We start from the raw sequence: 15,082 nt of genomic DNA, 5'->3' as shown, positions 1-15,082 counted from the left end.
TAGTTTTATTTCATACCTTTACACCAGGAGCACCTGGAAAACCTGGAGAACCAGTTATGCCAAGTGGACCCTGTAAAAGATAGACACAAAAAGGTATAATTCCAGTGTTTAGATCATACAGATAAGTATCTAATCATTGGGTAAATATGATTCTGGGATTACATATATTTTCATCGTAAAATATTTTTCATAACAAAAAATAAATAGCTATATATTTTTTTCTGAGAGATGTACACAATTCTATGGAATTGTGATGTTTTAATAATATATTTACTGAATTATAAGTAAATTTGCAGCTTGATTCAGCTATTAATGTGCAAATTGCAACATATACAAATCAAAGTTATTATAGCAATTGTTTTTCAATTTTTGTTTAAATAAAGTCTCATTTTCTCTCTCTAGGTTTATATTACTGTGGTATGGCAAGGAAAATATATTTGTTCAGTGATCACAATTTGTCCTGCAGAAAGTAGCAGAGGAGAGTTTCAATTATTTTAAACATAAAACACTAACCTATAAAAAAGAGAAATACTAGTCACTTCTCCATTGAAACAATTGTGTTGCTAGACAAGATTTTTGAGGTGAACAATATGACAAGTAATAATATAATTAAAGGCCGTGCAACTACATGTTCCTGCTTCCTACTCTTCTCTCCCGTTGAGATTCCCAAACTCACAACCAAATTCATTTGCAAACTTTAAAATGCAGGTTTTGTATTATGTTTTCAAGGCTATATAGACAAAGATGTACAGCAGGAAGTGTTTATTGCTTGGATTTTTGTACAGATATAGGCAGATATTTCTGGAAGAGAAGGAAAGGCTTGTTTATGGCATACCATGAAACACTATTCCATGCAGAGGTTCATCTTCAGTTCCCAAAAGCAGTACAGCGGAAAGTCTGACAGCTTGAGCAGACCACTCTATTGATGTCGCTACACTATTTCGAGTTCTAGAGTCAAATTCTTGGTGCCTTGTACTGCAGAGCACAGGTGCACCTTACATTTGGGCATGGATGCAACCAGCTGGACTTGCATTACATGGCAGACTGGCCAAAGTCACTAGACAGCAAACTGCAGATGTATATACTGTAACACACCTGGTATGATGCTAACCCCATTAAACAGAAAGGCTTCCTATTAAGGACCTTGGAATAAATTATAAATTGTTTCCCTTTCCATAATGCCTCTTGTGCTGAACAATATATTCAACAGAAGAACATTTCGGCTGTATTAAACTCTGTGTGGCGGCACACAGTGGTTATAAGTATTCACTACAATTCTGGCTTCCCAGATGATTCCTCTCTCTTTTCCTGATTTTCTCTCTTTTTGTAAAATATGATGCATACCATGAAAAAATGTTCTATGTAATGAACCTCTGCTGACAAACTTAATAAGAACAATTTGTAATAGTGAGTATTAATTACAGACAACATTTCTGCCATGACCTCGGCACTGGATTTCTACAGAACTGATGTAACAGCTCAGTAAGTATAATTCTGAAAACCTATGTCCCAGTTTATTGGCTCACAAATACACGTCTGCCAAATCTCTCTGTCATTTCAAGGAGAATTCCAGAATTAGGGCAGACCACTGTACTGACTCAGATAACAATGCATTTCATTAACTCTTCCTCCAATAAGAAACATATGCATTAAGAATCAGTATCTCCCTTGTGACTCTGTATGGGAATTTACCAAAAATGTTAGTCAACCAATTATCATATCCAGTGAAGCTGAACTCATGTCTTATGCCAAATAAAAATTTCAAGCTTCGTGTAGAATGGCTTGCTCTTAACTCTATTTTGCTTTCAGTACTGAAAAATCTTTTCACCGGTTCAAAGCTTCTTCTAATAAGTTGCCCCTTTTTTGTGATACACTAAATAACTGAGTTTTTAAGCCTTTAGACAAATACTTATCTGTTTCTATTACAGTTACTTTTTTTAAAAATGAAGTTTGTCAGAAAACAGTTCATTAAGGTGACATAGATAAAATAAATGTTTCTCAGGACTTATATCACTATGAAAAAAAGTTTCTACAGAATGAAATTTTAATTGTGGTCAGGTGTGTTTGGGGATTGGTTTCTTGTTTGTTTGTGGGTTTTTTTGTTGTTTGTTTTTTGTTTGCTTTTTTGATTTGCTTTGCTTTTTAAGTTGAACATCACAAAGTGGTAAAGGTTCATGTTGGCTGCATCAACAGGCGGAAACTGTCAACTGCATCCCAGCAGTGATGCTTGCAAAATAAACACACAAACAAACAAAAACCGACATTTTTAAGGTGTGAGTTGGTCTAGCACAAATAGCATGAAATCATCTTAAACTTCCATTTGCAAAGGCAATACATAACTACTGTATAACTGTTAATAATCACACTGGCTTCCGCATACATTTGCTCACGTGAATTGACTTAAATGCATCTTGCAAATGCACTATGATATTGGATCATAGGAACAAAACTATCACCCTTTGGTATGCTAACATCCACGCTTTAAGCTGCCACAGTCATATTCAGCTCAACTGCAATTATGTCAGAACTTCCACAATCATGCATACCAGGCTTTCTCAGTAAGACACTTTTTATCAATTTGGAAAATGTTCACACATATGCTGCTGGTTCTTCAGTTCAGTGTGTGACTGTCTATAATTAAAAGTCTGTCTTTTACATGTTTTGTAATGGATCAATTGCAAGTATCGAGTTTTGCTATTGGTGAACGCATTTCATCTTGCTGAGAATGGGTATAACCTCATTTGTCAACTTTGTACGTAAAGGAAGATAACCTGCAATTATAAACTGTTGTACATATCGTTAAGATAATTATAGCCCTAAAACATGGATCCTACTTCATAAAAGCAGCAAGGCATCATCTCTCCAGGGAAGGTGCTGTATCCTACCCCTCTGCAAATTAAAACCTTTAGATGAAGTAAAATACAGAGCATTGTTTCTCAGCACTAAAGCTATGGTCAGTGCCAGAACCAGGAACCAATTACAGATATTCTAGGGACACTTTCTTTTACCAGCAACTACCAACAGTTGTTTGTGTTTCTTTTGGTGATGTCAAAAGGAAAGTGCTAAATATGAAGTGAAATAAAAATGTGATTACGAAAGAAACTTACCATTGGCCCTGGCTTCCCAGGCATTCCGTGCTGGCCACGTCCACCCTAGATATGAAAACAGACAAACATTTGTAAGAACTCTTTTTTTTTTTCTTTCTTTATTTTTTTTTAAGTTGTCATTAGCATTTGTGGTAACAGCCATACAGACTAAAGCATTCAAACAAATGCTGGATTACATTTGGAAGAAATTATGCTTCCTTTAAGTAAACAGATTTCTCTATTAAATTCAGAGAGGACGATATTTTGACACTGTCATTGTATGGAACAATAACAAATTGAGCACAGAAAAGTCATGGGGAGAAATGTAAGAAAAAAAGTACAAGCAGTTTTTGACACTAGATGTAAAGGAACAGAGAGAAATTTCTACTCAAATATGGTCTCATGTCAAGGCTAATCCCCCTTTTTGCTGAAAAGCAAAATAATTTTTAACAAGATTGCTTTCTTGCCTGGAGTTAAATGGTAATAGTTAATATAAATTGAAAGCCTAGATTTTCATTTTAATCTTGTTTCCAAACTTTTTTCTCTCTCTTTCAAGAGAAAAGCCATATTGCACAGAAACAAATAAGACATTTAAGAATCACAGAAATAAGTGGGAAATAAGTGGTGGGAGGATATCTGGCTACTTGGGCAATTCTAGCTTGAAAAATTACCATGCAGCTAACATTTTCCTTTTAAAGCTGTTTTTGACTTTTGAAATATATATTAATCATTTCACCCCAAAATTTCTGTCCAGTCTATAACTTTCTTAAGCAAAAGTCACAATGGAAGTGACTAGCAGTCACACAAAAAAAAAAGCACTTCCAGGCTAATGGCTTTAAAACAGAAGAATTACAAGGAGACAGAATCAAGACCCTACTTACAGGGGCACCCTGTGGTCCAATTCGACCTCTCTCTCCTGGCATTCCTCTAGGTCCCTTGAAGAGAGAATTAAAATAAATAAATAAAATCAGTATTCAAGAGGTCATCATGGTAGAATAACAAAAAGTGGAAAAAACAACTCACTTGATTTTTTCTCCATAGAGGAGGGGACGCTCCCACTCCCCTCCCCATCCCACCCCATCCTTTTTTAATCCATCTTTTTCATTTATTTTTACTTTTTCTTCAAAAAGCCTTGACTTTTCTTTTCCTTCAAATAAGTTTTGCACTGCATTACTCTTTAGCACTTTTCTGTTCCATTTTCTTTATGTGTTTGTAACAAGAACACGATTAGTTTCACTGAGACTACAAGTACAATAAGAACTGGCGATGTGAACAAGGGTTGCAGAAACCAAGGGCCATGGTTTTTTCCTCCTGTAGTTTTACCTTTTCTTGTTCTATGGCAGGAAAGAAGTAGCAGCTTACATAAATCCTTGCAGCCTCACAGGCTTGCCCAGTGGAAATTTAATAGACTGCAATTTCTCTTTTCCTGCTCCAACAGTATTTCTCATTTTAAACACATTAGAATGAATTCTATATATACTCACTAGGGTCAATAATGCAATCTCATTTACTATGGCTCATTCACAAACTAGGTTCCACTTCAGGGACATTGCATTCTGCATGACACAAGATAGTGCTTCACAGAGATGTCATTAACTTATGTAAAGCACCTGTCTGATATCTGTAAGCACTGCTGAAAGTGGATTTTTGGAATTTATACTGTTTACAGTTTTCCAAAACCACATCTGAATGAAAACTACTCTGAGAAAAAGTTTCTCTATTTTTATGCCACACATACTTACCCTCACCATAACCTCATAACCTCCCAAATCCTCTCTCTGTGATTTTCTTAGTTAGTGCATCTCTGACCTAAATTATTCTGTTTCTATCACAGAATGTAATAACCTAATCCATATGAAGCATCAACACATTGGAGGAAAAAAAGGAAAAAAAAAAAGAAAAAGAATGTAGTTACCCCTAAATTTCTGTGCATTGGCAAACAAATACAAAACCTACATTCAAATTTCTGTTATAATCTTCTGATTTATCGTAATTATTTGTATGCCTGTGAATTGCCAGGAATAACAACTTACAATGGACTAAAACTACTCTTAGTACAATAGAAAACAAAGCCTTAATAAGGAGAAAACTCAGCCTCAAGACATCAAGTACAGATCTCAAAACCATAAAATTCCTGCATATACTACTGGCAATAACATGAACAATCTTAAAAACAGTTCTGTAAGTAATATCCACTACATGTGACACTCACTAGAGGACCCGTTGCACCCATGGCACCTGTTGGTCCAGATTCTCCCTAGAAAGTGAAACGAAATGACACAGTTAGAGGGAACAGGTTAGAGGATAATAGAGTTACATGTCTCATTCCCTTCCTCTGCACTTATGTTAGACCTAAGAGGCAGATTTGCATAGTCGTTTGTGTGCATCACACCTGCTCCAAGGACATCATTTCATATACCCTTGGTATACAGGAAATATTGTCATCATCTTCTCCCCCGGTGTTTCCCATCTCTCTTTCATTTTCACTTCATTCACCAATTAATGGAGTATTGTCAAGTCCAATGTTTCAGCTCTTGTTGCATCCACAGAAAGTGGTAGACAGTCTTAGCAAAGAAATCTCATCTTAGACAAGCTTTCAACTCCTGATTTCACAGTTAAATTTACATTTGTGGAAGATTCCCTTCATTTACTACATTTTTAATCTGAAGGAATAGGTTTAGCCCACCTGCGATTGTCACCTTCAGCAAACCAAAATGTTTCAGTATTGGCACTGATTAGCATGGAAAATCCTGAAAAAAAGTTTTCTATGCTTTATTAAAATAACTTTTAATCCATCTTGAAAATACTGAATGCAGCTGGCTATCCCATGTTGTCACTGCTTTGAGCCAAAGTAGTAAAGGTGGTGCAGTACCAGTGAGGGTCAAAAATACTAAGAGAATAAAATTGTTAGGTGAGAAATATTTGGTTTGATAAACTATGCTCCCCTCTGCAACATCTGCTTCTTTTAAGCCAACCTTGTTTAAACCTAGTATGGTAACCTAAAAGAAGAAAGTTAGGATTTAATTGTTTTATTTTATTAACTAAAGAAAATATTAGAAAACTGTCCTCACTCTGTTTTAAGTCTGGCTGACACAAGTCACTACAATCAGGATTTCCAAGGGAATTCAGAAAGCAGCAACGGAGCAGTCTCTCAACCAGTTCACACAAAAACAACAAGAACCATATACTAGCCAAGTGGCAATGTGTATGGGCTCCTTGCTAACAGAATTTGCCGTCTTCAACATTGCATAGGTGTCACAGAGAGACCTTAGTTAATTCACCTCATGATACTCTACAGAACTAAAACTGAGTCCCAAATGAAACTGTGACCAGCAGTTCACTCAAACTCCCTCTTCCTGTATAGAGACCAGACATGCCAGTTTGTAACAGTTGATGTGGATTGAACACACAGTAAAAACAGTCAATTCCATATAGCCTCTTCAGCAAAAATGTAACTCCATTCAAGTACCACTCATAGGAGAGGGTACAAAGCTTTGTTCTAAAGATCTATTATCTTACACTATTTTGGCATTTCAGAAACCATGCTTAAGTGTTTAGTTCTTTGAGCCATGAAAATACCTTTGCTCCAGCTGCTCCAATTTCACCTTTTGGACCGTCAAGTCCTTTTAATCCCTGTAAACGTTATAAAAATATGGAAAGATTATATTGGTATACACGCACACCCCATTTCTACTATTATCATTAAAATCTCAATGTTAAAGCCTTAAGAATGGACCTGAGGTGGCAAGAGCAAGAAAGAAGGGGGAAAAAAATTAAAAAACAGATGGAAAAGGGGAAAAAGTTTCTAAATATTTTTTAAATGGAAACCATTTGTACAAGGTACATCTCCTTGGATTTACTTTCCTTTTTAAAAAAAGAGTTTTTTAAAAAAATCCTAAAACAATAGGGACAAGGCTCTGAGCCATAGGAAACCTATTTATTCCTCCCTGAAGTAAAGTTCTGGCCAGAAAACTCAGTAATTTGTAATCAGTCCATCTTGCAAACATATCCACCTCTCGAGTTCCCCACCCTACTGCAAGACTTGCCAACAAAGTGAGAGAACTGTCAGGTTTGTGCCTCCTGAAACTTGGCAGGGCTCATGCAAGCTTCTTCCAGATTCCCAGAACATTTGAAAATAAAGTGAAGACACAAGAATATAACACAGAGGTCAGCTTAACTGGGAATAGCGCTGATTTTCTGCAAGGCCCTCTTTCTCTCTAATGGCAGTGATTCTGCTGTGATTGGCAGGACTAACAGCGTAGTCAAATTCACCACAAATACAAACCAAGCTGAATGTCTTTGCACTGAAACTGTCTTGAAACATTATGAATAAGGAGAGGGAAACCTTGTTGCTTACCCTGTGACCCTTGAGGCCTGGAAGACCTGGAGCACCAGGAAAGCCTCGAGGCCCCTAAGTAGGAAAAAGGAGGAAAAACAACACCAACAAAAGTAAAACACTGATTTCTGCAGATAACCCTAGTAATAATGCTGCTAACAGGGAAGACGGTAGTAGTATTAATAATAATATTCCTAATACTCCTTCAGCTTGGTGAACAATACAGCCAAGCATAGAATTGGAGGGGATCACAGACAATACAACATAACATCCTATGAAGCTAGAATATCCTCGTGTTATATGCTTTTTCACTGGTACCAAAAGCTTTATAGCTTACATCGGTGTATGATCAAACCTTAAATTTCAACAGAAGTAATGAAAAAAAAACCAACAAACAAACAATAATGGTAGATCAAGTTTTGAAGCTTAACATGGAGTAACCTCAATTAAATAGAAGTCAAAAATCAGAGTTATCGTTTAACATAAAACAGAAACTGAGGCCAAACTGCTAACTGTACGTTATATCAGAATATATCAGACAGATAGCATGACAAACAGCTATTAAAACATACCTAGAATTTAAACCAAAGTTGCCTCGCTCTTCAATTTCTACCAAATTTCAGGATTTCTCTTTCAGGAAAGGTTAAGTAACAAAAGGGACTTTTCACTTCAGTGGCAGCTGGGCATTTCCATCTCCCCCAGCTCTCCACAGCTATATGGACCTACAACTCATTCCTTGTTCATTTACAGGTTTTTGAAAGAATTACTGTTATACATTCTTTTAATAAACTAAAAGCATTTACCAGAAGGAGCCTCTCAAACCTATCTAGGAAACCAGCACCAGAGATTAACTTTTTCTGCTTTGAGAGGACTTCACTCCCTTTGTGGTCTCATTGCAACCAAGGGCACTTCAGTCGTGATTTTCTATTTGAGAGAGTTAAGCGCATCAGTATCTTGCTTAGTGAAAAGAATAAAAATTGAGTACCTCTCAACCAAAATTTTCAAAAATAGCATATTTCATGCATTTTGGCATACCAAAAACTCATAAAGATATATAACAGAAAATGAAGCATCATGAAGTAACTTTGAAAAAGAACATCTAAGACCTCAGCATGAGAGAAAAGCACTTTATGTACACACAAGCTGTTTCCTTGTTAGCATTAAGAAATGTAAGAAAGGTCTTTGTAAGAAATGTCTTTCCCATAGTCAATTATGTGGATAATGTCTGATCATAAGGTTCAGTTGAAAATTACTCCCGAATCTACAGATTCCTAAGGGACAAATTACTTCATAAAGGTATGAATTTTCTGAAATGAGTAGGAAAGATTGCTTGAACTTATTTATACTCAGTGAGTTTCAGTGAAGGACAATCTCAGTCATTGTACAAGGCCTAGCATGTAAATTTGAAATTGTACAAATTATGCTTCTTTAGACTGAATAGAGCCCGTAAAAACGGTTTATTTGAGCTGTGCTCAAGCAGTGGTATATCATGTTATACAACCAGGGCACTCAAACGATGAAGGACACACATGGGACAAGTCAGATGGTAACCAGGCAAATCCTGCACAAGGGGAAATACTCATCAGATATATCTGTAGAAGTCTATGGGGCTTGTCATTGATCAAGACATTACACACTTCTCTGATATACCAACTGTGTAATCAATGCTGTTCTATCTGGTGTTATGCAATTGCAGCAAACTCTTAGTTAACTTTTGTGGGTGTGCAGTAAAAATACTTCTTTCCTTCATTCAAAAGTCTTTTGATTTTAACGAGAACACAAATTCCTATTCTTTATTAGCTTGTCATTGCAGAAAGAACCTGCAAATCTGTTAAACTGGATTTATCATGAACAAAGGGAGAAATACTTTCCGAAGTTACTGGCTAAAAATTCCCAGTGTTTCAGTCCTTCAGGACAATTTTACTATACCCTACTGTCCACAATATCCTAGGTTGATTGCACATGTAAATATGTTCTCTCAAATCAACTTTTCCCAAGATTTTATTAGAGGCTTTAAATGCAGATGATGTTCAATAACATGCACTATTCTAAAAACATATGAAGCAAAGATGATTTTATTGAGCAAAAATAAAACAGCTTGATCTGAACAGAACAACACTCTGCAGACTACATTAGCCTCAAGCAGCTTATAAAACAATGTCTTTGTGTTTTATAAAAGCTTTGGAGGGAAGCTTAGGAAAAAATGCTGCCTCATTAAAAGATCGTTTCTCTCTCTCAAAGAGATCATATCTCCCATTGCTAACAAAATTACCAGGCAAAAGCTGTATGCTTGAAAGAAAAGGAGGCAGCTTAAGAGATGATGCGTATCAAGTGGCTTCTGTTCTGAGATGTATCTATCCCCTTTTTGGCCACACTACAGCTCCCTTCAAGGTGCAGAAATGGGACTAACAAAAGCAGAATTCATAATATGGGCCAAAATTATATGTGATGATAAAATGACATTTCAGATATAACCGCTTTCTTTTATTTTTAAGTTAACCATTATGAGTATCCTCTGCACTGTAAATACCTACTATTTGGAAATCCTTTAATCACTTTTGCATACTGAAAATAAATTTTATTTACAGTTATGATACCTTCTTTCCCTGTCCCCCAGACTGACTGTTTGAAAGATAGACACTGCCACCCTAACCTGACATCACTTTATATTCTCTCAGCACTCTTTGCACATGACTGTGAATGACCACGTGAAATACTGGGAACTGTACAACTTGCATGCGCTGTCATCTGTTTTATGCATATTTCGTCTACGGAATAGTTGAGATACGCACCTATGAGACGACTTTCAGCACTAACACAAGGGTCATTGAATGACCTATTTGTTTCTTAGCTATTACACTGATTAGGATTATTAGAGTTAGCTGACACAAGTACTTAAGAAATTGAAAGGGCAAGCTTTACGCTTACTGTTAAAACAGATATTGGTGACACAATTATTATTATTTTCTAAAATGTAAATAATTATGTTCTTACTGGAGATCCTGGGAATCCAGGCTCACCAGATTGTCCTGGTCTACCGGGTTCACCCTAATGAAAAAAAAAAGGAACACATGAAAATAGCAAATATAGCAAATAACAAAATTAATTCACTTATCTTACCATTTTCTATTCAAACAAATGAGGATATTCAAACGTCCTCATTCAGCACATCACTATTATAAATTTTCTCTTTACTGTAACAATTTCAATGACATAAATCAAATGCACACTTGACTAACAATGTGCATTGGGCATGTTAATTTAAAAATGTTTTTAAAAAAGAATTGTGGAAACTGAAGATTGAGTCCAAAACGCACCTCAGCATCACAAGGTGGTGCTGCAATGTGGTTTTCCTGGGAATTAACCAGGCAAACTTTTGCCATCACTATGCTGACAAATTTAAATTTCATTAGGAGCAGCAATTGAAAACCGTTTGCATTATAGCTCATTACTTCTTCTACTCAAATTCTGTTTTTAAATGGGTATCATTTAATTCTAAATCAGTAACTATTTTCTCCATGATGCAATAGGAAATAAAATATGGTAGAACTAAACAAGCATATTTTAAGGACTAGTCAAAGTCCTCCACAGCCACAACCAAATATCCCTTTACATGCATCAGTTAGTTCAAATACATCCAGGACACTGGACTGCAGGAATATGAAAGGCTTCAGAAAAACAGTTTCTGGACAGAGACACAGTAAAACACATCACAGATGCGATTAAAGTACTCCATACAAACATAAATGGAAATGGAGCAAGTTCTTCAAGTAATATTGAGATTTAGTTTCAGTGCATTGAGGATTGAGAATAAACTGTTTCCAAAGATTCTTATAACTTCTTGTACAGTTTACAAGAAAGCAAAATTACGGAAACTATGGTGATTTCTATACTAAATCATCTGGCATCTTCAGGTTTCATCTCACTTCTCAGTAACAATTTACAACTCAGATCTAACATGCTTTGCAAACAAAGAATATATGTCTAATGGAAAATTCTTAGGTTACTGTTGTGCGGTACATACATATTTATTTATATCCATGTATTTATACATGTAATATAAATATACATGTGTACATAGTCATAAAATCAGTTATGGATATAATAAACTATTAAGTTTTTAAATAGTAAAATTTTATTGTCCTGATCTGGGTAAATGTTATCATTACAGTTCTTCTAGCTCATCATGTGATCCCAAAAATCTGGATATATATGTATATAATGCTGTATATAATCAAGCATGTATCAAGGTTGATTTCAAGAGAGATATCTTAATTGAAGAACTGGCTGAGGCAAGAAACAATAAAAAGACAGTGCTTAAACCACAGCTATCATGGTAACATGTAACGAGAAGAAAGGATGTTCTGGAAAATATCCATTGCTACAGTTATAGTTATGATACTGCGATAATGAGAAGTATGATTAGAAGGAAAAGGAAGTAGAAAAGAGTAGCTGTGACAGGAACATCTGCTGGTTAGTCATTGTCTCAAAGAAGCCAGTATTTTTTTTATTAAAAATAAAACAAGAAATGAAGAATAACAAACTTACATCTTCACCAGGTTTGCCTGGAGGTCCTTCTGGACCACGAGAACCAACCGGACCCTAAGGAATAAATATATTTCTTGAGAAGTCAATTTAGACATCACTAAAATAGCTATTTGCTCTATCTGAAAGTCGTGTTTTACAAAAACAAGTGTAGAGAAAGGATGACTTTATGTCAAAACATGCCTGCTAAATTCTGTGGTGCTCTTTCTAACCATCCTGTCCCTAAGAAACGAGCATTAAGTTATATAAGAACATAGGATGGATTTTTCAGGAGAAAAAAAATATACATATCAGTTGTTGTTGTTCCCAGATTGACTCTCCCTTTTACCGTTAGTCATTATATCAATTCCAAAAAAAATGAGTATTTTTATCTACCTTTGTATGATAGAAACACCTACTAGCTACAGTGTTACAAGTGCTTAATCATCCTCAGATCTGTGGTGGCAAAGTCATAATGATTGTTTACAATAATCATAATTATCATTCATATACAAAACAATTCACATTCACTGATACAAGACAACATGCTTTGCACCCCTCAACTCTTGACTGAAGTAGTAGTTACCTGATAGCTTTGGTTGAGACAACATTAAAAAAAAAAAAAAAAAAAAAAAAACTCTTCTATAGTAAGGAGGTATAATAAATTGTTTACTTTTTTATTGTAGAAGTGTTTGTATTTATTTTGCCTTACCATAGGCCCTGGATCTCCAGGTTCACCAGGTGGGCCTGTGGGGCCAGCACCGCCCTAAAATTAATGACATAAATACAATTACAAATTCCAAAAATTAAACATAAAAGGATGCAAATTAAAATCCATGATCAGGTAAACAACAGACCATGGAACAGTCTGGATTCTAATTCAGAAACAATTCACTCTGCAAGACAAGTGGAAGGTGGATGCTAAGATCTAAAGCTTGATGGATAAGTCATCAGCCGTACACAAAACCCACTGGATGCTAACACCATCCTAATACTGAAAATAACTCAACCACCATTTTCATTGCTGTTTACTCATTAAAAGATGTGTGTTGGGTTAAAACCATTTTAAGTGTCTAATTCATTGTTCTTTCCAAGTTAATTTCTGTCTATAGAGTACAACTGGAGCAGAGCTCGAGAGCAGTATATTTAGGTTCACATCTAGATGAAGATGCATTCAGCCATTCTTCAAGACAGATATGTCTCAGAGCTGAGTTCTCTTCTACATATACAAGTTGCTATGTGATTTGTCTTCTTTGTCCAATTATCTTAAATCCCATGATATGAAACACTTACTTGTTTTCCTTGGAGACCCTGAGGACCTCTTGGACCCACTGGACCCTATCAAAACCATAAATTGTTACACACTGAAAATCACACTTCCCTAACTAATATTCATTCTGCATTGACAGCAAAATTGCCTTATAATGCATAACTATATTGAAAAAAAATGTAAGACTACAAGTACAGTTGGAGAGAATAGTCTCCCCTTGAATTGAAAGTCATTACTTATATTAATCTAATAATGGAATTAATGTCAAAATAAACTCATGCTGCTGTTCTCGGCCATGAGCAGGAGCAAACAGCAATGGAAGGATGCATTTTCATGAATCACACAAAATACCAGAACAGCTTCTAAGTGGTTGATGTTTGTTACAGAAAATTCTCCTTTACGTTTTCATGGTATTTTTAGAAAAATTTCATGCCTCATTGTAACTTGTCCTATGAAATAAAAATAATCCTGAATGTAATGCTCTTCTTTCTAGCAATACAAAAAATATATAGCAGGCAATAACTTGCATTTTGACAGAGGTCATCTTTCACACACATTCGTTTTTACAAATTTTTACATTGCATTTTAAATCCTTTTTGCAAACCAAATGCAAAAGAGTTACTCATAGGCCATTTAAAAGTTCTGATCAACAATAAAACCAAAACACAGTGGATCAGCTGAATGACAGTCAGTTACTGAGTTTTACTGAGAACCTTTCAAACAGTGTTAAAACAGTTCAAAGTTTACTGGTGGGGTCTTGGATGGATAAGATGCAAGTAGAAAAACTCATGGACAATGCAATCACTGAAGGACAGTTTCCTTGAGAAAGAATGCTAAAAAATACAGGAGAAAAAAAAAAAAAAAAGCTAACAGTATCTTCACAATGTGATAAATACACATAATACACAGAGTAAAAAGTAAAAAATTCAAAATTAACCAAAAGAGTTCAGACAGAGACAGCTTAGGGTGGCAAAATGTTTTTTACAGATGGTAAAAAAAAAAAAATTAAAAAATCCATGTTACCACTGTTCTCGCTACACTAAAAAGTGAAGGGCATATCTAAACAGTGAGAGATTCCAATCATAAAACTGGACCCACTGGAGAAAGAGAATGTCTGTCTTAAAAGAATAAGCTCACAGCTGGTTTCAGAAATACTCTTTTAAATTGCTACCAAAAATAACTATCTTTGATGTCACAACATGAAAAAGAGCCTTCAAAGTTACATATTTGTTTGTTCTGCTTTGCATTATACCTGACACTCTTCAGTTCCTCTGCAGTGACTCAAGAAATGAGAAAATCAGAAGGGTTTTTGTTTGTTTGTTTGTTTGTTTTTCTGTACCTTATTTGTAATAGCTGCTATATTTCGGAAGGAGAGAAAGAAGACAGCAAGAAGGCTAGGGGGATGGGACAAAAAGCTTTCACTTTAACAGAATAAGCTTTTTCCATTGTTTTCAGGTACTATGGAAAATCACACAAGAAAATTCTGTATATTCAGGTTCTAGATGTATAGGACGTTGAACAGAATTCTACTTTTGGTTTTTGTATTTGCACTTCACTTCAGACTTTTTCGACAGTACAGGGCTAATCTGGTCTTACCACTGCACCGGGCATCAGTCCCATCTGACTACCAAGTCCAGATTTCTCATCCAGTCCTGCCATCTGAGCTGCAAATGGCTGAAAAAAATATGATGGGTGATTTTAGGTGTCGGTCATATTGAAGATTCACAAGGCAAAATTCTGTGCAACTAACTTTTCATTTCTTACATTGGCTTTGCAGCACTCACAAGTAAATTCTTATTTCAGTCATTAAAGTCTTCTTTCCTATACATTTGATGTGGTTTAAGGCATCAAAAAACCAGTCAAATG

At 35.5% G+C, this 15,082-nt stretch overlaps 1 protein-coding gene across 1 annotated transcript in view; it reads right to left on the bottom strand.

The window, feature by feature from the left end:
• The window catches only part of COL5A2 (collagen type V alpha 2 chain), a 116,999-nt gene that overhangs the window by 37,045 nt on the left and 64,872 nt on the right, over nucleotides 1-15,082 (bottom strand). The window contains exons 8-18 of the mRNA XM_048058465.2: nucleotides 14,813-14,890; nucleotides 13,240-13,284; nucleotides 12,659-12,712; nucleotides 11,971-12,024; nucleotides 10,417-10,470; nucleotides 7,444-7,497; nucleotides 6,666-6,719; nucleotides 5,299-5,343; nucleotides 3,968-4,021; nucleotides 3,108-3,152; nucleotides 17-70 (exon numbers count right to left, since the gene is read on the bottom strand). Coding sequence (XP_047914422.1) covers nucleotides 17-70; nucleotides 3,108-3,152; nucleotides 3,968-4,021; nucleotides 5,299-5,343; nucleotides 6,666-6,719; nucleotides 7,444-7,497; nucleotides 10,417-10,470; nucleotides 11,971-12,024; nucleotides 12,659-12,712; nucleotides 13,240-13,284; nucleotides 14,813-14,890 — 591 coding nt within the window. The remainder of the gene's footprint in view (nucleotides 1-16; nucleotides 71-3,107; nucleotides 3,153-3,967; nucleotides 4,022-5,298; nucleotides 5,344-6,665; nucleotides 6,720-7,443; nucleotides 7,498-10,416; nucleotides 10,471-11,970; nucleotides 12,025-12,658; nucleotides 12,713-13,239; nucleotides 13,285-14,812; nucleotides 14,891-15,082) is intronic.

The sequence above is a fragment of the Anser cygnoides genome, chromosome 6 (genome assembly GCF_040182565.1).
Source record: "Anser cygnoides isolate HZ-2024a breed goose chromosome 6, Taihu_goose_T2T_genome, whole genome shotgun sequence".
In the NCBI taxonomy this organism is placed as follows: domain Eukaryota; kingdom Metazoa; phylum Chordata; class Aves; order Anseriformes; family Anatidae; genus Anser; species Anser cygnoides.
Note: the sequence above shows the minus strand (reverse complement) of the source record. Positions and strands in the feature narration are given on the sequence as shown.